Source organism: Arachis ipaensis, chromosome B03, assembly GCF_000816755.2.
Source record: "Arachis ipaensis cultivar K30076 chromosome B03, Araip1.1, whole genome shotgun sequence".
NCBI lineage: Eukaryota > Viridiplantae > Streptophyta > Magnoliopsida > Fabales > Fabaceae > Arachis > Arachis ipaensis.
In genome coordinates, this window is record NC_029787.2 from 5,197,918 (window position 1) to 5,219,972 (window position 22,055).

A 22,055-nucleotide genomic window follows, 5' to 3' on the forward strand; every position below is an offset into this window, starting at 1 on the left:
TTAAAAATATGTAATTATTTATTTTAGACATTGTAAATTTATTTAAAATATTTGTAATTTTCTTATTCAACTTATATTTGAGTCGGTTAGGCTTGCTTGGGGATTATTTCCTGAGCGCCGATCATGGCTCATTTTGGGCCGTGACAGATCGGGTGGGATGGAATTTTAGGACCAATTTACTAAGTGGAGCGGGACAGGCTTTCGGCAGAGTGGGGCGGATTCCTCTGCTTGCCACCCCTAGATAAACCTGGGTTTGAGAGTAAAATCACGTTTGCTTTTAGAAGAAGAAAAAATAATTAAACTAAAAAGTAAAACTTTCAAATAAAAAACTAAACATAAATTTGATACTCGAAACGCTAAGCTAAACACACGCTTAATATTGAGAACTAAGTTAGGTTTGTGTAAAATTAGAGCGATTTTGTTAGGTAATCAATAACTCTTCTAAACAAGGTGACCAATAAACTCTAAAATTAATTCAATAAAGTAAAAAAATATTCCATTCTAAATTACCTCTTAAATCTTAACCATTTGCACTCTTAATGAATTGAACATCTAACTATTATTAATTGTGCATAAATAAATTAAATAAAAAAATAATAATCTAATTAAGAATAATTAATATAATCATCTACATACTTATTAAATTAAATATCTAACTATTCATTATTCACATTGTTTAATATTTTCATTGTCTTCTTATACTTTTTCAAATTAAAAAAAGAGCGTAGATTAGGTTTGAAGAAGGAACATCGACAATGCTACAGCCACTAAAACATATAACCAAACGCAGATCTCTCCTCTCTTCTTTCCTCGTTCACAACAACCACCCTTCTTCCTTTCCTTCTTCTTCATCATCTTCTTCTTCTCATAACTCCCACACCGTCTTAAGAAAAATAAACCAAAGCGACGTCGCATCTTCCATCAAGGACTGGTTCAACACGCTTGACCCACTCATCACCCGAATCTTTCAGATTCTGTCTTCGACGGACTCCTCCTCCTATAACGACGACGCCGCCGTCAATGCCTCTCTCTCCACCCTAACACTCCCCCGTCTCGATGAGTCCTTCGTCCTCACCGTACTCCACCATGGCACCGCCGCCGCACACGTCTACCCCTGTCTCCGCTTCTTCCATTGGGCCGGCCGCCAGCCCGACTTCCACCACACTCGCGGCACCTTCTCCGCCATCTTCCGAATCCTCGCTCGCGCCCCATCAGTGGAAGACCTCGACGAATTCCTCCAATCTTTCCGCCGCCGTGGTCCCGCTTTGTGTGGGAGTAATAGGTTAGATCATGCTGTTAGGTTGGTTAGGGAATTTGGGAATTTGGGACTGGTGCAGTTGGATCATACTTATGAGGTTTGTATAATGGACCTTGTGCAGGGTGGCCGGTTGGATGAGGCCTTGGAGTTTTACAGACAAAAGAAGGAAGATGAAGGATACATACCTGGTTTGGGGAGTTACAACGTGTTGATTTACAAGCTCTTGAGGGAGAACAGACTCATCGAGGTGTATGATTTGTTTACAGACATGTCTGAGACTGATGTTCCACCGAATACGGCTACCATGAATGCTGTGCTGTGCTTCTTTTGTAAGGCGGGAATGGCGGATGTCGCTCTTGATCTATTCAAGTCGAGGTCAGAGTTTATGCTGTCCCCAAATCATATGGCTTATAAGCACTTGATACTTGCTTTGTGTTGGGACGGAAACGCCAAGGAAGCATTCAATGTGTTGAAGAGCTCGATCCATCACCGTTTTATTCCAGATACAGGGACCTTTACTAGGCTTGCTAATGTTCTGTGTAGAGAGTGCATGATTGATGAGATGAAAGAGTTGCTCCATTTTGCCTTGGAATGGAAAATTATGCCTAATGCTTCCACGTATGACAACTTTATAATGGCATTGTGCCGGGCGGGAAGAGTGGAAGATAGTTATTTGATACATGGGGAACTTAAAGGTGCGTCTTCTAGCAGGGCCTATGCAAATATGATAAAGGGTTTTAAAGAGTTGAATAGGGGAGATATTGCTGCTCGTCTTCTCGTTGAAATGAAGGAGAAGGGTCATAAAGTGACACCGGCTCTATGTAGAGTTGTTGTTTGTTGTTTACTTCAGATGGACAATTCAAGGTCTCGGTTTTTCAGTTTGTTTGAGATGCTGTCCCATAATGATCGTCAACATTATATTTATGATTGTTTCATTGATGCGGCTGGGCATGCCAGGCAGGCTGAGTTGGCTTGGAAAGTGTTTGAGTTGATGCAGAGGAATGGCATTCAGCCTACTTCATCTTCTCTAATTCTTATGTTGAAAGCTTATTTGGAAAGTGGAAGGACTTATGATGCTCTTAACTTCTTTAATAATGTTTGGTCCCGTGGATTGGCTTCTAGAAAGTTATATAATTGCTTGGTTGTTTCTCTTTGCAAAAGCAAGAATCCTGAACCTGCGTATCTGCTCTTACAACAAATGTTAAGAGACGGTTTTCATCCAAGCATTGAATGCTATGAGAATCTTGTACTGGAGCTTTGTTCATCGAAAAGATATCATGAGGCAGTGAATCTTGTTAATGTGTATGAGAAAATGGGACGTCAATTAACCTCTTTTCTCGGTAACGTACTTCTTTATCAATCTATGTTTTCACCGGAAGTTTACAATGCCTGTGTTCGTTTAAGAGGAGTGAAAGAGGAGGGAAAAACTGATTGGTCAATGCTTAGCTTTGTTGTTGGTGCATTTTATGATCATCGTAGAGTTAGCCATGTTGAGGACTTGGAGGAACTAATAGCAAAGTGCTTTCCACTTGACATTTACACTTACAATTTGTTGTTGAGAAAAGCATGTAAGAGTGATATGGGGCAGGCTTATGAGTTGTTTGAAAGGATGCGTCGAAGGGGCTTTGAGCCCAACCGGTGGACTTATACCATCCTGGTTTATGGTTTCAAAAGGCATGAGATGAGAGACGAGGCTGAGAGGTGGTTTCAAGAAAGTAAAAGGATATTATCCAACAGAGAAACCAGAATGCTCATTTAAGGAACAATTGATCAGTATGCGTTAGATATGCATTGGATTTAGTTTTTTTTTCCTCTCTATCATTTATTAGAAAAACTGATTGGTCAATGCTTAGCTTTGTGGTTGGTGCATTTCGTCGTCATCATAGAGTTAGCCATGTTGAGGACTTGGAGAAATTAATCGCAAAGTGCTTTCCACTTGACATTTACACTTACAATTTGTTGTTGAGAAAAGCATGGAAGAGTGATAAGGAGCAGGCTTGTCAGTTGTTTGAAAGGATGTGTCAAAGGGGCTTTGAGCCCAACCAGTGGATTTATAGCACCATGGTTGATGGTTTCGAAAGGCATGGGATGAGAGACAAGGCTGAGAGGTGGTTTAAAGAAAGTAAAAGGACATTCTCCAACAGAGAAACCAGAATGCTCATTTAAGGAACAATTGATCAGTATGCGTTAGATATCCAAAATGGTCCACCCAATTTTTGTAAGGATATTTTTTAGAATTGCATTTTTGTCAAAAGAAAAAAGTTATCTTGGATGTGTTGGATTTAGTTTTTTTTTTCTCCTTATCATTTACTAATATTACATCCTGTGCAATCCTTTTATGTTGACTATTCCTCTCCCCCACCAAAAAAAAAACCTTCTTTTTATGTGTGGAAGCAATAGGAAATAAAATAGTTTCCACATTGTATTTATCACATTAGATTTACATAAGCTGTGATATTTGATTTAACTTCATTTTTATCTGATACTGTTTTTTTTTTTGCAAGTTTGATGTATTGCATCTTAACCTCAATGTTATTGTTTCTGGTTTCTCCGGCCAACTCAAAGGATGGTGGGATAACTACCTTTCTGATGGCCAAAAACAGTCTATCTTTTCAGCCATAAAGCTCAATGACCAAAACGAACCCACCCATTATTGGTGATGACGGGGAACCAATCCATGATGCTGTCAACACCTTAATCTTTACCATAGCAAGCCACTTCATAGGTGATTCATCTCTTTGGAAAGACCGATCTGCTGAACTGCTTTCCAATCTTTGGTGCAAAATTTTGTCTGACTTTCGATGGTATAAGGACACCTTTCTTACTAGAGTCTATACCAGAGAAGACAGTCAACAACCTTTCTGGAAAGAAAAATTTCTTGCTGGACTCCCCAAATCTCTGGGAGATAAAGTGAGGGACAAAATTCGTAGCTTAACCCCAGACGGGATAATACCCTATGATGAGTTAAGTTATGGTCAACTCATTTCTTTCATCCAAAAGGTTGCTCTGAAGATTTATCAAGATGATAAAATCCAAAGACAACTTGCTCGTGAGAAAACCCAAAATCGTATTGATCTGGGAACTTTTTGTGAACAATTTGGTCTTCCTGCTTGTCATCCACGGAAATCTAAAAGACCATCCAATCGAAAAGTTTTTAAACCTAATCCTGAAAAGAATTTCAGAAAAAACAGAAAAGGTTTCCAAAACCTCAAAAATGAGAAAAGTTTTCAAAACAATTTTCAAAAATACCCACAGAAAAATCCCATTATTTGCTATACATGTAAAAAACCAGGACATATTAGCAAATATTGTAGGTTAAAAAGAAAGATTAATAATCTGAACCTTGATCCTCAGATTGAAGATCAGATTAACAATCTTTTAATTGAAAGTTCTGATGATGACTCTGGACGAGAATCCTCGGATGATATCAACAATATCCAAATAGATGATGTTGAATCATCCTCAGATTCCGATGTCAAGCAGATTAGTGTCTTATCCAAAGATCAAGATCTCTTGTTTGATGCTATAGAGGCTATTGGTGATCCAGAACGAAAGAAAAATTTTCTTTTGAAATTAAAAAGATCTTTACAAAAAGAGAAAAAACCCAAAAATTTGGTCCTCAGCAATAAATATGATGTCAAACCTATTTTCAAAAAATTAGAAAAACAAGTTATTCGCCCCATAACCATTCAGGACCTCCAGACTGAGGTTAACAATCTTAAAAGGGAAATCCAGAAAATCAAAAGAAATCAAGACAATCATCAGCTCATTCTCTCGCAATTAATGCAAGAAGAAAAATTTGGTGATGAAGAACTTGATTCTCTTTTAAACCAAACTGAGTGTTTTAAGGAACAAGAAAATAAGATTTCTAACGACAACGAGGGAAAAGAAATCCTGAGAATAATAAATGTATTCTCTTTTATGAAGCATCGTGTTCATATCCGAATTGTCGTTAAAGATTTTGTTTTCGACACCATTGCACTCTTTGACTCTGGTAGAAGAATTTGGTGATGAAGAACTTGATTCTCTTTTAAACCAAACTGAGTGTTTTAAGGAACAAGAAAATAAGATTTCTAACGACAACGAGGGAAAAGAAATCCTGAGAATAATAAATGTATTCTCTTTTATGAAGCATCGTGTTCATATCCGAATTGTCGTTAAAGATTTTGTTTTCGACACCATTGCACTCTTTGACTCTGGTGCAGATTCAAACTGTATTAAGGAAGGTCTTATCCCCACAAAATATATCGAAAAGTCTACTGAACGCCTTAGCTCAATAACGGGTGAAAGGCTAAGTATCAATTTCAAACTAACTAATGTTTTTGTAGAAAAGGGTAATCTTCGAATTCCCACCGAATTTGTTATAGTAAAGGATATAAAAAATGATGTAGTCTTGGGGACACCTTTCATAATCCTTTTGTTTCCTTATCTGGCAGATTTTCCTGAACTAACCTCTTTTGTGGGAGGACAAGTAACTTTCTTTGAGTTCCTAGACTCGCCAAAGCAGAGATCCCTAAATCTAATTGAATCCAAAACCAAACAGATCTGCTTTTTAAAAGAAGAAATCTCTTTTAAAACCCTTGAATCACAGCTTTCTCAACCAAAGATTTAAGATAAGATCAAAAATCTTTCAAATCAAATTGAAAATTCTATCTGTTCTGATTTGCCTCATGCCTTCTGAAATAGGAAAGAACACATTGTTGATCTCCCCTATGAAAAAGATTTCAAGGAATCAAAAATTTCTACAAAAGCCCGCCCTATTCAGATGAATGAGCAGCTTTTGCAGCATTGTCAAAAAAAATTAAAGATCTTTTGGATAAGGGATTGATTCGTTCTAGCAAGAGTCCATGGTCCTGTTCTGCGTTTTATGTTAATAAACAAGCTGAAATAGAACGAGGAACTCCTAGACTTGTCATCAATTACAAACCTCTGAACCAAGCTTTGCAATGGATTCGTTATCTTATCCCAAACAAAAAGGATTTGCTTAATAGATTAAACTCAGCAAATATTTTTTCAAAATTTGATATGAAATCCGGTTTTTGGCAGATCCAAATCACAGAATCAGACCGATATAAAACAGCATTTACAGTTCCATTTGGACAATATGAATGGAATGTAATGCCTTTTGGTCTGAAAAATGCCCCATCTGAATTTCAAAAAATTATGAACGATATTTTCAACCCATACTCAAACTTTGCAATCGTTTATATTGATGATGTTTTAATATTTTCCCAAACTTTACATGAACATTTCAAACATGTTAAAACTTTTATGTACATCATTCAAAAAAACGGTCTTGTTGTCTCTAAATAAAAAATTGTTCTCTTCCAAACAAAAATCCGTTTTCTTGGTCATATGATTTTTCAAGGAACTATAACCCCGATTGAAAGATCAATTTTGTTTGTAGAAAAGTTTCCGGATTATATCCTTGATAAACCTCAACTCCAGAGGTTCCTAGGATGTCTCAATTATGTCTCGGATTTCATCCCAAATCTTAACAATCTCATTAAGCCTCTCCATGATAGGCTTAAGAAAAATCCTCCACCATGGACAGACAAACATTCTGATATTATCAGATTTCTTAAAACTAAAATCCGCAATCTTCCTTGTCTTTACTTACCTGTTCCTCATGCATTCAAAATAGTGGAAACAGATACATCAGTTTTAGGATACGGGGGTATCCTAAAACAAAAATTGCATGATAAAGAATGTATCATTGCATTTACATCCAAACATTGGAATAGTACTCAACAAAAATATTCCACCATCAAAAAAGAAATTTTAGCCATTATTTTATGCATCACAAAATTTCAATCTGACTTACTCAATAAAAAATTTTTAGTCCGAGTTAACTGTAAATCGGCTAAAGATGTTTTACAAAATGATGTTAAAAATCTTGCATGAAAACAAGTATTTGCCAGGTGGCAAACTATATTAAGCGTTTTTGATTTTGATATTGAGCACATCAAGGACAACTCAAACTCTCTCCCTGACTTTCTCACACGTGAATATTTGCAGGGAGACAAGCAAAGAGACGATGCCTAAAAAGGCAACTTTAACCTCAGTAAGAGGCAGAGGCGTTCGCCTAGCCCTACCCGGGCCAATCAGAAGATCTGGGTCCAGCACCCCAACAGGGTCATCTATCCAACAACCTACTCAACAATCTGGGTCATCTACCCAACAACCCACCCAACAATCCATTGAACCAACACACAACCAAGCCAAACAAACTAAGGCAGACTATGCCTTCCCAATCGAAACCCTCTTAGCCTTACAAGACCAGGGTCTCACTAAACTCAACAAAAAATCTTGGGCTGACATTTGCAGTGAATCAGATGAGGAAATCGACTTAGCTCAACTGATATCCCAAATGGCCAATCATAAAACAGTCATACATATAGAAAAAGAAAAGGCTATTGTCCAAACACCCCAAACATCCTCAACCACTACCAAAACACAAAAAGTCCAAACCAATTACATGTCCACAAACAAAATCTCAAACATTATCCATATGGAGCCTGAATTCTGGGATAGCTCGTCAAACAAAGTCATCCCAAAGATTTTTCCTACTGGATTCCACTTTAGGCCTTTGGCACCCAACAAAACCCACCAATTTTATGAATTCATCTTAATAGATACTGACTCAGTATCTATTAAACATTACAAGGACAAAACCAATCCTGAATTTATAACCCATTCAACTATCCAAATCCTCCGAATTTTGTCCCCAAAGCAATTTGGGAACAATTTAAACAAAATCCAAAAATTTCCTCAAAATTATGACCCAATAGGTTTTAATTATTGGGACTACATGGAAGCCTGGACTAAAGTATTTTGGTTTCAAAATATTCAGTACAGACATTCATGGTTAATCTATTTTAAAAGAAAAACCAATTATGTTTTTCGAAATTGGTTCTACCAATGGTGGGACTTCTTTGGGCCAATCCCAGAAATTCTACCCTCACCAACAGATGAAGGGTATAAACTTTTCCAATCAAAATTTAACAGTCAGAAAATATGTGTTCCTGTAATATTAAAATTTTTCTCAATATTTTCACTGGCATGGGTATTTTTCTGGCAATACAAATATGCAAAATCAGACCACGCAAATCACTTCCAATCTTACAAAGGCATGGTTACGTAAAATGGTGGTCACAATTTGATTCATCACTGGCCTATCCAGACAAGGTCAGAGAATGGTTCAAAACCAATCCACATAGTCAAAAGATTTCAGATCCCGAAACGGCTTCATTTCTCAATCAGAAAGCTCAAATAGCTGCAGCTCTTGCAGGAGCTCAATCAAAGGAAACCTTGACAAAACATCTTCAGCATATCATGCAGATGATTGAAGAAGATGAAAAACACAAAGAAGATCCTACTTCGTCAGCAGAATCCTCAAGCGGTTATAATCAAAATGAAGATGACTGCTTTGGAATTGATCTTGGAGAGGATTAGTCTCTAATCACCAAATACATGTAATCAGAAAAATCAAAATTATCAACCTGTACTGTAGAAATAGTACCGGTTACCTTCATATATACTGTAGACACAGTTGAATCTTCATCTATAAAAGGAGGCCTCGTTCTCATTGTGAGGCACCCTTGAGTTTTACATAAGATAGAGAGAAGTTAGAGAGAGAAGCTCTGAGAGTTCCCTTGTAAGCTCTTCAGCTCTTCTTCTTCCCTCTTCTTTCCTTTTCAATCTCAATCATTTAATAAAATTTTTTATCCAATTCCTCAATTTATTGTTCTTCATTTTTACTTTTCCTACATCTGCATTTGCATATGCGTGCGGACTACCGCCGCATCTAACTCTCCATACTAATCTGCATATGCGTGCGGACTACCGCCGCATCTAACTCCATATTTACTTTCTTGTTCTTGCATATCATGCTACATCCATACTGACTTTTATTTTCATTTTCACGCCTTCTTCCCCTTTCCCTCCTTGATCCTCACCTATTTTGGACAATTAAATTATTATTTTATTAAAGCGGTTAAAACAGTTCTTACAGGAACCTTCTTTACTGTCTTCAATGAGCGTTACGCATCGCTGCCTTCACTGAGCCGTCCCTATAGTATCAACGTCCCCTCCATGTGCTTTACGCATCGCCGTCCTCATGCGGAACCTTCCTTTCAGTCTCCGGTGAGCGTTATGCATCGTTGTCCTCATTGAGCCGTCCTTATAGTTTCAAGTAAGCGTTACGTATCGCCGTCTCTACTAGACACTTGGCACTAAGGCCCAAACAACACTCAATTTCTTTTCAATCTTTGCTCTCTACTCTACTGCGGTAGAGATCCCTTTAATTAATACCTTCTTTTCTATCTGCTCTACTGTGGTAGACGTTCATTAAAATCTTTTAGTGTTTGCTCTCTACTCTCCTATGGCAGACAGTCTTTTAAAGTCTTTTTATCTTTGGTCTCTGCTCTCCTGTGGCAGATATCCCTTTAGTTAATACATTCTTTTCTTTCTCGTCTTTCTTTTTATTTTCTTACTTCTTTTCTTTCTCTCTTATTTTCTTCAATCTTTTAATTCTTTATCATAATTCAACTTCACATTCTTTCCTCGCCTTCCCTAAGTATCTTACGGAAAAGAATAATAAAGTACTTTAATTAAGTCTGGGTTCTCTAAAACTTTTAAGATTACTCTGTTTGCTCTTCTCTAACATATAGTAATATTAATAATATCTTTACTAGATAATATTCTTAATAAAATAATAATAATAATAATAATAATAATAATAATAATAATAATAATAATATAAATATAAATAAATAAATAAAATTAATTTAATTTTACTTGTTAAAATAGTTTCTAATAAATAATTCAAACTAATAGAATAAATTATAATTAAATTAAACTTCAATAATTATAAAATTTTATTTAATTATTTTTGTTAAAAATAGTTTTTTTAAAAATAAAATCTCAATATAATATAATAACTCATAAATAACTAATTATTTAATTTTCAAAAATTTCGGATGTTACAAGAAGCTTGAGGAAGGAGATCAAACGGCGACGAGAGCTAGAGAAGAAGCTCTCAAAGCTGGAATCTAACCTTTAAAACAGGGACTCCCGAATAGCTAGGGAAGATACCCCGTTAGGAGGAGAAGATCCTTTCACAAAAGATATCATGCGGGCTAGAGTTCTTAGAAATTTTAAAAGTCCCGACATGAACCTATACGACGGAACAACTAACCCGAAGCACTCCTTAGCAATTTCAAAAGCCGGATGTATTTGGCTGATGCTTCGGACGCTACCCGCTGCAAAGCTTTCTCGACGACTTTGACAAAAGTGGCCATGAAGTGGTTCGACAGCGTGCCCCCTAGGTCGGTTATGAGTTTCGATGACCTAGCGCGCAAATTTCTTACCCGATTTTCTATTCAAAAGGATAAGGTCAAGCATGCGCCCAGCCTACTCGGAGTCAAACAAGAGATCAAAGAACCCCTCTGAGACTATATAGAAAGATTTAACAGGGCATGTTTGAAAATTTAGGACCTATCCACTGATACGGTGATAATGGGACTATTCAATGGCCTCCGAGAAAGACCTTTCTCCAAATCTATCTCAAAAAGACATCCGACTTCTTTAAATGATGTTCAAGAGCGAGTTGAAAAGTACATCACCATGGAAGAAAACGCCAGGTTACGAGAGCTGAATTGGCGACTTGGGCACCCTCATCAGTTAAAAGAAAAAGAGGGGGAGCCCAAAAAAAAGAAGAAGTCAAATCCGAGAAGCCAAGAAGGTACCACAACTATACTCCATTACGAGTTTTTCTAGTGGACGTCTACAGGAAAATTTGTCACACCGAGAAGCTCCCTCCACCGTGCCCAATAAAAAATAAAAGGGAGGAAGCCATAACGAGTATTGTGAGTACGACAAGCTATATGGTCACTCAACAAATGATTGTTATGACCTAAAAAAATGTGATAGAAAAACTGGCCAGGGAAGGTCGGTTAGATAGATATCTCATGGAAAGGTCGAACAATCAGGGAAAAAGAAAAAGAGACGACGAGTATGTCGACCGAAGAGGCCTGCCCCCGCAGACTCTAGAACGACACATTCACATGATATCGGGAGGATTTGCGGGAGGGGGCTGACTAAGTCGTCTCGGAAGAGACATTTAAAAGAAGTCTACCAAGTCGGGAATGAAGGACCCGACCTCCCGACAATCTCTTTCACCAAAGAAGATGGACAGGGCATTGTACCCGAGCACGACGACCTGGTAGTAATCACCATGATCCTTGCCAATGCTCACTTGCACAGAACCTTGGTAGACCAAGGTAGTTCAGCCGACATACTTTTCAAGCCGGCATTCGACAAATTGGGGGCTAGAAGAAAAAGAGCTGGAATTCTACCCGGATACTCTTTTTGGGTTAGAAGATACTCTAATCAAATCCTTGGGGTTCATTTCCCTGCATACCACCTTTGGGAAAGGACTGAGGTCAAGAACCCTAAGCGTGGACTACATTGTTGTGGATGTAGCTTCAGCCCACAATGCCCTAATTGGCAGGACAACTCTAAATTGGTTGGGAGTCATAGTCTCTACTCCTCACCTCTGTATGAAGTTTTCAACAAAGGATGGAGTTGCCACCATTAAGGGAGACCAAAAGCTGGCGAGAAAATGTTACAATGAAAGCCTGAATTTACGAGAAAAGGACAAAGAAGTCAATACAATTGAGGTCGGAGGAGTCAGAGTAAAAGAAGAACTACGGCCACAGCCTGAAGGAAGAACGGAGGTAGTCCAGATCACAGAAGAGGTCGGAAAGGATACCAACATAGGAGCCAATATGAGAATGAAGTTAAAAAATGAACTCATAAGACTCCTAAAAGAGAATTCCGATCTCTTTGCTTGGAAGGCTGCGGAACGCCTGGAATAGACCCCGAACTCATGACGCATAAGCTGGCAGTCTATCCCGGGTTCCGACCTGTCCAACAAAGAATGCAAAAGCTCGCACCAGAACGAGCTCAGGTAGTCGAAGAGCAAGTTCAAGCTTTGTTAGAGGCCAGATTCATCAGGGAAGTCAAATATCCGACATGGCTGGTGAACGTAGTGTTAGTAAAAAAGCAAAATGGAAAGTGGAGAAAGTGTGTTGACTACACCGACCTCAATAAAGCCTGTCCAAAGGACCCCTACCCACTTCCCAATATAGATGCTTTAGTGGACTCCAGCTCGGGATACCAGTACCTATCATTCATGGATGCCTACTCGGGATACAATCAAATCCCGATGTATAAGTCGGATCAAGAAAAGACATCCTTCATTACACCTAGAGCGAATTACTGTTATGTGGTCATACCATTTGGATTAAAAAATGCAGGCACCACATATCAAAGGCTGATGAACAAGATGTTTGCACCCCATCTTGGAAGCCTAATGGAATTGTACGTAGACAACATGTTGGTAAAGACCAAAGAAGAGACAAATCTCTTGACCGACCTCTCACAAGTCTTCAGTACTATAAGAAGGCATGGGATGAGACTAAATCCCGCAAAATGCACATTTGCAGTAGAGGCGAAAAATTTTTTAGGATTTATGCTCACAGATAGGGGAGTTGAGGCTAACCCCGACAAATGTAGAGCAATCCTAGAAATGAGGAGTCCGACCTGCATAAAAGAAGTCCAATAGTTGAATGGCCAACTTGCAGATCTGTCCAGATTTCTTATGCTTGATAAGTTCCATCGGTCGTATATATTAGAGCACACAAGTTTATAAAACTTATGAGAATGTGTAATGTTTTCCGAACTTGATAACGTGAGCTTGTGACCTGAGTGGGGGAATTATTGTGATGAAACATGTACTTGGATATTCTTGGTTGGGCTAAATAGGTTTGCAATATGTTGTCCAGTCCTCTCCAAGTTGAGAGTTAGGCCTCGGAACTTGGGCGTAGGCTGGAGGGCAAAGGGATAACAGGCTGTTGCACCCTCGATCCACATGGCCTGGTATGTCTTGCTCATAAACCATCACTTTTTTTTTAACTAATTTTCTTTTTAACAAAAACTTTAGAGGCAGATGATAATTGAATTTTTTTTAACAATTAAAAAATATTTTTCGTCCGTATATTTTCTTTTGCACAACTATTAAATGATGAAATACTTTTTTTAACAACTATTAAATAATATTTTTCATCCGTAATTTTTTTGAAAAATACTTTAGAATCAAACAAAAATTAAACTTAACATTAATAAATTATCTAGCTAATCAATTTAATCCTTAAAATTTTTAAAATTAATTAATTAGGTCGAGTTTTATAATTATCTACTTTGACATTGTTAATAAAATTACAATAACAATGTCGTGGAATTATGGCTTTTGAATTTTCTTCACCAACATATTTCGATATGTTGTAAAATAAATAAATAAATAAATAAACAAGGAAAAGGTAATAAATAAAGAAATATAATTAGATAACAATATTCACCATAATTACTATCTCAATATAATAAAGATGATTAATATATTTACTAATATTATATATAAAGAGTGAGAGAGAAGAATATTTAGACTTGTAACATAAAGAGAGAGAGAATTATTTTATTGCTGTGTGTTATTTCAAGCATGGCTTCTCCTATTTATATAGGTAACAAGCCTTTGTTTTTAACCTTTCATTAATTTTAAATTTGTCTTGAAAAGTGATTCCTTTGATATGGAAAAGATTAGCCGCCCAATTTATAAATGGGCATTTATTCCATTCTTATCACAATATTCCTCCTTAGATGCCAATTTAGGATTATTGCCTCGTTAAAATCTTACTAAAGAAAAATCCAATGAAAAAAAATTTTAGTGAAGAAAAAAGAGTATAATATCCTTTGCGATGGAGACTGCCTCGTTAAAAACCTTGTCAAGAAAAATCCAATGGGAAAAATCTGACCAAGGAAAAAAGAGTACAGTCTCCCCCTCTTGTTGACATCATTTAATGTCTTGAAATCGGTGCATCCCAATCTCATGTACCAATCTTTCGAAGGAGGATTTTGGGAGTGACTTTGTAAATAAATCTACCATATTGTCACTTGAGCGGATCTGTTGGACATCAATTGTCCCTTGATTTTGAAGATCATGAGTGAAGAAGAATTTAGGAGAAATATGCTTTGTTCTATCGCCTTTGATATATCTGCCTTTAAGTTGAGCAATGCATGTTGTATTATCATCAAACAGAACAGTTGGAGTTATCTTTTGATCAATCAGTCCACATGATGATAGAATATATTGGATCAGACTCTTGAGCTAAAAACACTCGCGACTTGCTTCATGTATCGCTATTATTTCAGCATGATTAGAGGAGGTTGCTACTATCGTCTGTTTCATGGACCTCCATGATATAACTGTACCACCATATGTGAACAGGTATCCTGTTTGAGATCTCCCTTTGTGTGAATCAGATAAGTATCCTGCATCTACATAGCCAACTAATTGTGACTTGGATTCATAGGGATAAAACAATCCCATATCAACCGTTCCATAAAGATATCAAAAGATTTGTTTGATTCTATTCCAATGTCTTCTGATTGGAGAGGAACTATACCTTACTAGTAAATTTACAGCAAATGATATGTCAGGTCGTGTAATATTAGCAAGATACATTAGCGCTCCAATAGCACTAAGATATGATACTTCAAGACCAAGGATATCTTCATTTTCTTCTTTAAGGACGGAATTGATCATTTTCCACATCCAAAGATCTTACGATCATTGGGGTACTTAATGGATGTAATTTATCCATATAAAACCTCTTCAAGATTTTTTTTTGTGTATGTTGTTTGATGAATAAAAATCCTATTTTTTGTATGCTCGATCTGCAGGCCGAGACAAAATTTAGTCTTTCCAAGATCTTTCATTTCAAACTCTTCTTTTAAATTTTTTATAATTGTTGGAATCTTTTCAGGAGTTTCAATGATATTTAAATCATCAACGTGCACAGCAATTATAATGAATCCAAATGCAGATTTCTCTATGAAAACACATGGGCAGATATCATCATTCTTAAATCCATTTTTGAACAGATACTCAGTCAGACGATTATATCACATTCGTCTAGATTGCTTTAGACCATATAAAGATCTTTGCAATTTGACTGAGTATAATCCTTGAGAATATTCATTAGATGGTTTAGATATCTTTAATCCTTCAAGGACTTTCGTATAGATATCACGATCTAATGAGCCGTATAAGTAGGCTGTTACCACATCCATTAAATGCATATGTAATTTATGATATGCGGATAAACTGACCAAATAACGCAATGTTATTGCATCCACTACAGGGAATATGTTTTTTCATAATCTATACCGGGCCTTTGTGAAAAATCTTGTGCCACAAGTCGAGGTTTGTAGTGTACAACTTCATTTTTCGCATTTCATTTTCTCACAAATACCCATCTGTATCCAACAGGTTATACATCTTCTGGTGTACGGACTATAGGTCAAAAGACTTCATGTTTTGCAAGTGAGTCTAACTCAGCCTTCATAGCTTCTTCTCATTTTGGCCAATCATTTCTTTGTTGACATTCTTCAACTGATCTTGGCTCAAGATCCTTACTTTCATGCATGATATCTAATACCACATTATATGTAAATATTTCATTGACAATTATTTTATTTCGGTCCCATTTCTTTCTTGTAAAGACATAATTTATAGAGATCTCGTCATTTTCACAATTTTCAGGTACCTGAACGTCTTCTGGCATTAAAATTATATCAGAATTTTGGACAACTGCAGGTGTCTTTACTATGTCTTTTTCAACAGGAATAGTATTTACCTCTTTTCTTTTTCAAAAATTTTTGTCTTTGGAACCGACAGGCCTGCCACGCTTCTGGCGTGAATTTGTTTTGGTGGTTATTTGTCCGACTGGGACATGAATTTGAATTGGAGCATTTTTAGTTGGTAAGGATTTGGTTGTCCTCTTTGTATCAGAAAATGCATCAGGCAATTCATTTGCTATTCTTTGCAAATGTATAATCTTTTGAACTTCTAATTCACATTGCCCTGATCGAGAATCTAAATGCATCAAGGATGATACATACCAATTAAGTTCCTTTTCAGAAAGCTTATTCTCTCCCCCTAATGTTAGAAATTTTGATTCATTAAAATGACAATCCACAAATTGGGTTTTAAATACATCTTCAGTTTGTATCTCAAAATACCTCACTATAGAGGGAGAATCATATCCAACATATATCTCCAATTTTTTTTTTTGGGTCCTACTTTGGTGCGAGAAGGTGGTGCAATGGGAACATATATCACACACCTGAATATTCTTAAATGGGAAGCATTTGGCTGCTGACCAAAAGCTAATTGCATAGGAGAGAACTGATGGTAACTTGTTGGCCTCAAACGAATAAGTGTTGTGGCATGTAAAATAGCATGCCCTCAAGCTAAGGTTGGGAGATTTGTTCTCATAAGCAATGGTCTAGCAATTAATTGGAGGCGTTTAATAAGTGATTCTGCTAACCCATTTTGTGTGTGAACATGAGCTACTGGATGTTCAACGCTTATTCCGTTAGCCATGCAATAAGCATCAAAAGTTTGGGAAGTAAATTCACCAGCATTATCAAGACGAATTGCTTTGATTGGATTTTCTGGAAATTGTGCTTTTAATTGAATAATTTGAGCAAGTTATCTCGCAAACGTCAGGTTGCGAGAAGACAATAAGCACACATGTGACCATCTTGAAGATGCGTCTATTAAGACCATAAAATATCTAAAAGATCCACATGGTGGATGAATAGGTCTACATATATCGCCTTGAATCCTTTCTAGAAATTTAGGAGACTCAAATCCAATCTTTACTAGTGATGACCTTAAAATTAGCTTTCCTTAAAAACATGCAGCACAACGAAATTCACTATATTTAAGAATCTTTTGGTTCTTTAGTGAATGTTTATGGGAGTTTTCAATAATTCTCCGCATCATGGTTGTTCCCGTATGACCCAATTAATCATGCCAAATTATGAATTCATTTGACCAAACATGCTAACATAATGCATTATGGTGACAGTTTGCATACATTTTTTTTCTCAATCATATTTTAAGAAAGCATTATGTAATTAATCATACACAGATTAATATTTAATAATTAATCATGTTGAGATTCATTAATAATTTTAATATTCTATTTCGTATCTTTTTAATAATTATCATTATTCTTTCTTACATTTTCGTGGATCAATAATTTTAATTTTTTTTATCTTATATTCTTTTAAAAATTATCATGATTCTTTTTTATATTTTGTGAATGTTATTATAGTATTTTATTTTCTCATTCATGAGTTTAAGTTTTAGAACTAAGTATGCTTAACATAGTGCGTTCTAGTACCATGTTAAGCATTGTTGAAATTATTTTCAGAATTGCTTAATTCAGAATTGCTTTCAATTTTTTATTTCACCATTGTTGAAATTATTTTCTATCGCACTGCATCGTCATCCACTCACATTGGCGTTCTTATCACTCCCAACACTTTCACTCTATGTCATTTTGTTGATTCTCTGTTATATTGGTTTATAGGTCTCTCTAGTAATTGAAAAGGAAAAAACAAAAAAGTCAATAATTAACTTGATTCTATATTTTCCTCTCTGTTATCAACTTCATCTCGACTTTCTTCTCTGCAAATTCTTTTCGCCTTAATTTTGTCCCTATTGCTCCAGTAACGTTTATTTCAAATACTGACTCTCCACTAATTTTGAGAAGCTTATTTGCAGGACTTCATTTTCAATTGTGGGGGTTTGTCTGTAGCATTTGTTTTTGTGACTTACTGGGATTGCAACAACTTGTCTCTGATCTTCAGCAGGTAACTGAGCTGTTGGTTTTCAAGTCTTTAGTTGGGACTTTGTTATCTATTTCATTAAGAGATTTTCGAGTCTTAATGTTAGATTCAATTCTTCTCATACAGAGTTCAGGAATTGAGAACACAATTTGCACCTTTTTATGTTATCATCACGCTCCCAGCTAAACAGCAAATCGATTCATTTATTCAGTCTTACTTCAAGTGAGTTAAATACGTTGCTTTTATTTTGTCCTGATTGATCATTTGCTATGTACAATTCATCTGGAGGTAAAAACTGAAATTTATTACCAACTTTTATAATGGCGCTATTTCCTAGGATTAATTGCATATGTAAATGCTGATAAAGTAATCAACAAATCACAAAGCTCGATTAAACAAAAAATACAAGTAACAGTATTGATATAGAATAGTATGTGTAAATTATATAGTAATGTGTGATTGCAGTGTATAACAAAAAATTGTGTTAAATTGAATAAAACAAAAGTTGATGGTTCAATGGTTAGGCACACCCAGCATTGTGGATTAGTGGTGCAGCAGCTTGTGATCCCTCCACTGTTGGGAGCCAGAGGTATTCGCTGCTCTGTTAAACCAGCCTGACGCGGTGCCCTCTAGCCTACGAGCCAGGACACTCGAGCCTTCGCTCGGGAGCCAGGGCCCAACTCTCAACTTGGAGCGGGCAAGCCAGCATGGTGCAAGCTTCTAATCCCACCAAGCGTAGCCTAAACCATGTTCCATCACCTTGGTGCCCTCACTTGAGTCACAAGTTGGCGTTACTCAACTCGGCGGACTAAACCAACTCTCTTAGACATTAAAAATATTTATAAAACTTTTTTATTACCTGATGTGGGACAAATTTGGTGTTATCTAACGATAAACGTGAGATTTTCTAATTATCGTTAACTCTTAACTTCAAGTACTTTTGTTAATGGAATTGTAAATTACAAGTATTAATCCTTTCTATCAAATCATTGTAAGACTATGCACCAATAAAAACACGTGCGGAGAAACAAGTTTATGAAGCCAAAGTGTTGGTGAAGCCATGGTTGAACTTCAAGGAGCTGCAAGAGTTCAAGCTTGTTACTGATGATGATGATAATGAAAATGATAATGCTGCTTCAGTGTCTAGAGCACTTATCTAGCTATGTATTTAATTTTCACTAATATATGTATGGAATAAATGTAGCTATGCTCTGAAATACTATAAATGGGTGTAATATTAATATATCATCAATAGAATGTATAAAAAGTTAAAAATTACTTATTGATGGAACATGGAAGTTATAATTGAGAGTAGGGTGACATTTACTTGCTGACTTGCATCATTGCATGCTTTACAACAGAAAATTTTTCTGTTTGAGTTTCTTTATGACCTTAAAACATGCTAACTAAAGTACTATAGTGTAAAGAAAATAAAACTATCCTTCCAATAGAAGTTGTTATTTTTTGCAGATTTCATATGTTAGTTTAATTATAATTGTTTATTTACTGTGTTTCAATAAAAAATAACAAAAAAGAAGAAATGACACTCATAAGGAAAAATGCATGCACATAAGCTGATAATAATTGTTGCATAGGCAGGGAGATATTGTTAGTTCTGCATTATATTGTCTATAATATATAGTTCTACAGTCAAGATAAGGATATACCTGCAATATAATGCAGAACGAGGTCTATTTGGTATATATTATGATTGGTGTGAATTATTTAGTACATATCCCATTACCTATGATCTCTTCCTTGCTCCTGTGTTTTTGAATAGTGCCACAGATTTAATCAAATTTGAAGATGGCTCATAGAGTGCATAAGATATCATCATAATTGGATTAAGCTATAAATATTTTTACATTTTGCAATAACTGTGGTGATAGAAAAGTTTGGTTTAATGTCTTTTTTTCTTTTTTAACAGTGAATTTTATTTTGGATCTGTATTTTATTTATTCGGTGAATGACAGCTACAAGTTTCACTGCTCCATGTTAAGTAGTTAATTAAAGCTCTTCTTCATCTTTTTTGAGGCTGTATCTTGATGGAGGTAGGTAGTCAATTAAAACTTTTCTTCATTCTTTTTATTATTTTTTTAATAAATTATTAGAATCATCATTTTATCTTTCTAATTTTTTATGAGTTCAGTTATGTGTTTAGATAAGAAATTGTAGATTTAATAATCAGAATTTGGAATTTTTACGTGAAAGTCACCATTATGCCATATCTAAGAAACAGATTTACGAAAGTCATTTTCGCAATTTTCAGGTACCTGAATGTCTTCTGGCATTAAAATTATATCAGAATTTTGGACAACTGCAAGTGTCTATCTCTACTATGTCTTTTTCAACAGAAATCGTATTTATCTCTTTTCTTTTTTGAGAATTTTTGTCTTTGGAACCGACAGGCCTGCCACGCTTTTGGCATAAATTTGCTTCAATAGCTACTTATTCTATTGGGACATCAATTCGAATTGGGGTATTTTCTGCTAGTATATAAGATTTGGTTATCCTCTTTGTATCGAAAAATGTATCAGGCAATTCATTTGTTATTCTTTGCAAATGTATAATCTTTTGAACTTTTAGTTCACATTACCTTGATCGATGATCTAAATGCATCAAAGATGATGCTTTCCAATTAAGTTCCTTTTCAGGAAGTTTATTCTCTCCCCCTAATGTTGAAAATTTTGATTCATCAAAATGACAATTCGCAAACCGGACTTTAAATACATCTCCAGTTTGTATCTCGAGATACTTCACTATAGAGGGAGAATCATATCCAACATATATCATAAATTTTCTTTGCGGTCCCATTTTGGTGCGATTAGGTGGTGCAATGGGAACATATATCGCACACCCGAATATTCTTAAATGGGAAACATTTGGCTGCTGGCCAAAAGCTAATTGCATAGGAGAGAACTGATGATAACTCGTTGGTCTCAAACGAATAAGTGCTGCGGCATGTAAAATAGCATGCCCCAAGCCGACGTTGGGAGATTTGTTCTCATAAGTAAGGGTCTAGCAATTAATTGGAGGCATTTAATAAGTGATTCTGCTAACTCATTTTGTGTGTGAACATAAGCTACTGGATGTTCAACACTTATTCCATTAGCCATACAATAAGCATCAAATGCTTGGAAAGTAAATTCACCAGCATTATTAAGACAAATTACTTTGATTGGATTTTCTGAAAATTGTGCTTTTAATCGAATAATTTGAGCCAAAAACCTCGCAAACGCCAGGTTGCGAGAAGACAATAAGCACACATGTGACCATCTCGAAGATGCGTCTATTAGAATCATAAAATATCTAAAAGACCCACATGGTGGATGAATAGGTCCACATATATCGCTTTGAATCCTTTCTAGGAATTCAGGGATTCAAATCTAATCTTTACTGGTGATGGCCTTAAAATTAACTTCCCTTGAGAACATGCAGCACAACAAAATTCACTAGATTTAAGAATCTTCTGGTTCTTTAGTAAATGTCTATGGAAGTTTTCAATAATTTTCGGCATCATGGTTGTTCCCGGATGACTCAATCGATCGTGTCAAGTTATGAATTAATTTGGGTTAGTAAACTTCTGGTTTACAATGGCATGTGATTCAATTGCACTATTCTAGTATAATACAACTCACCTGAAAGTGAGGGTAACTTTTCTAATATAACCTTTTTATTTAAATCATGGGTTGTGATATACAAGTACTCATGATTTTTCTCATTCATTGTTTCAATATGATATCCATTTCGGCGAATATCTTTGAAACTCAACAAGTTTCTCAGAGACTTGGTAGATAATAGTGCATTATTTATTATGAATTTTGTTCCTTCAGGAAACAAAATTATAGCTCTTCCGGAGCCTTCTATCACATTGTCCGAGCCAATAATAGTATTAACATATTCTTCTTTTGACACAAGATTGGTAAAATATATATCACTTTTGAGAATGATGTGCGAACTTGCACTATCCGCAAGGCAAACATCTTCACTATATATCTTTGTCATTCTCTTCAAAGACAAATAATAATAAATGAGT

General features: G+C 35.9%; 1 protein-coding gene and 1 long non-coding RNA gene across 6 annotated transcripts; both read left to right on the plus strand.

The window, feature by feature from the left end:
• Positions 723-3,730, plus strand: LOC107629055 (pentatricopeptide repeat-containing protein At1g71210). Of its 5 annotated transcripts, none has more exons than XM_016331743.2 (3): positions 725-1,931; positions 2,004-2,692; positions 3,100-3,623. In XM_016331743.2, the coding sequence occupies exons 1-3, from the start codon at positions 756-758 to the stop codon at positions 3,422-3,424; spliced, it is 2,190 nt and encodes a 729-aa protein (XP_016187229.1). In that variant the 5' UTR covers positions 725-755; the 3' UTR covers positions 3,425-3,623. The 5 variants fall into 5 exon arrangements, 4 of the variants coding, with proteins under 4 accessions (XP_016187228.1, XP_016187229.1, XP_020973524.1 ...); XM_021117865.1 differs by having other exon boundaries at positions 726-2,692; positions 3,100-3,456; positions 3,535-3,730; XR_002358740.1 differs by having other exon boundaries at positions 723-3,084; positions 3,570-3,730.
• Positions 17,607-18,744, plus strand: LOC107634102. Its single transcript, XR_002358741.1, has 2 exons — positions 17,607-18,043; positions 18,146-18,744. It is a non-coding gene; the product is annotated as an uncharacterized LOC107634102 (long non-coding RNA).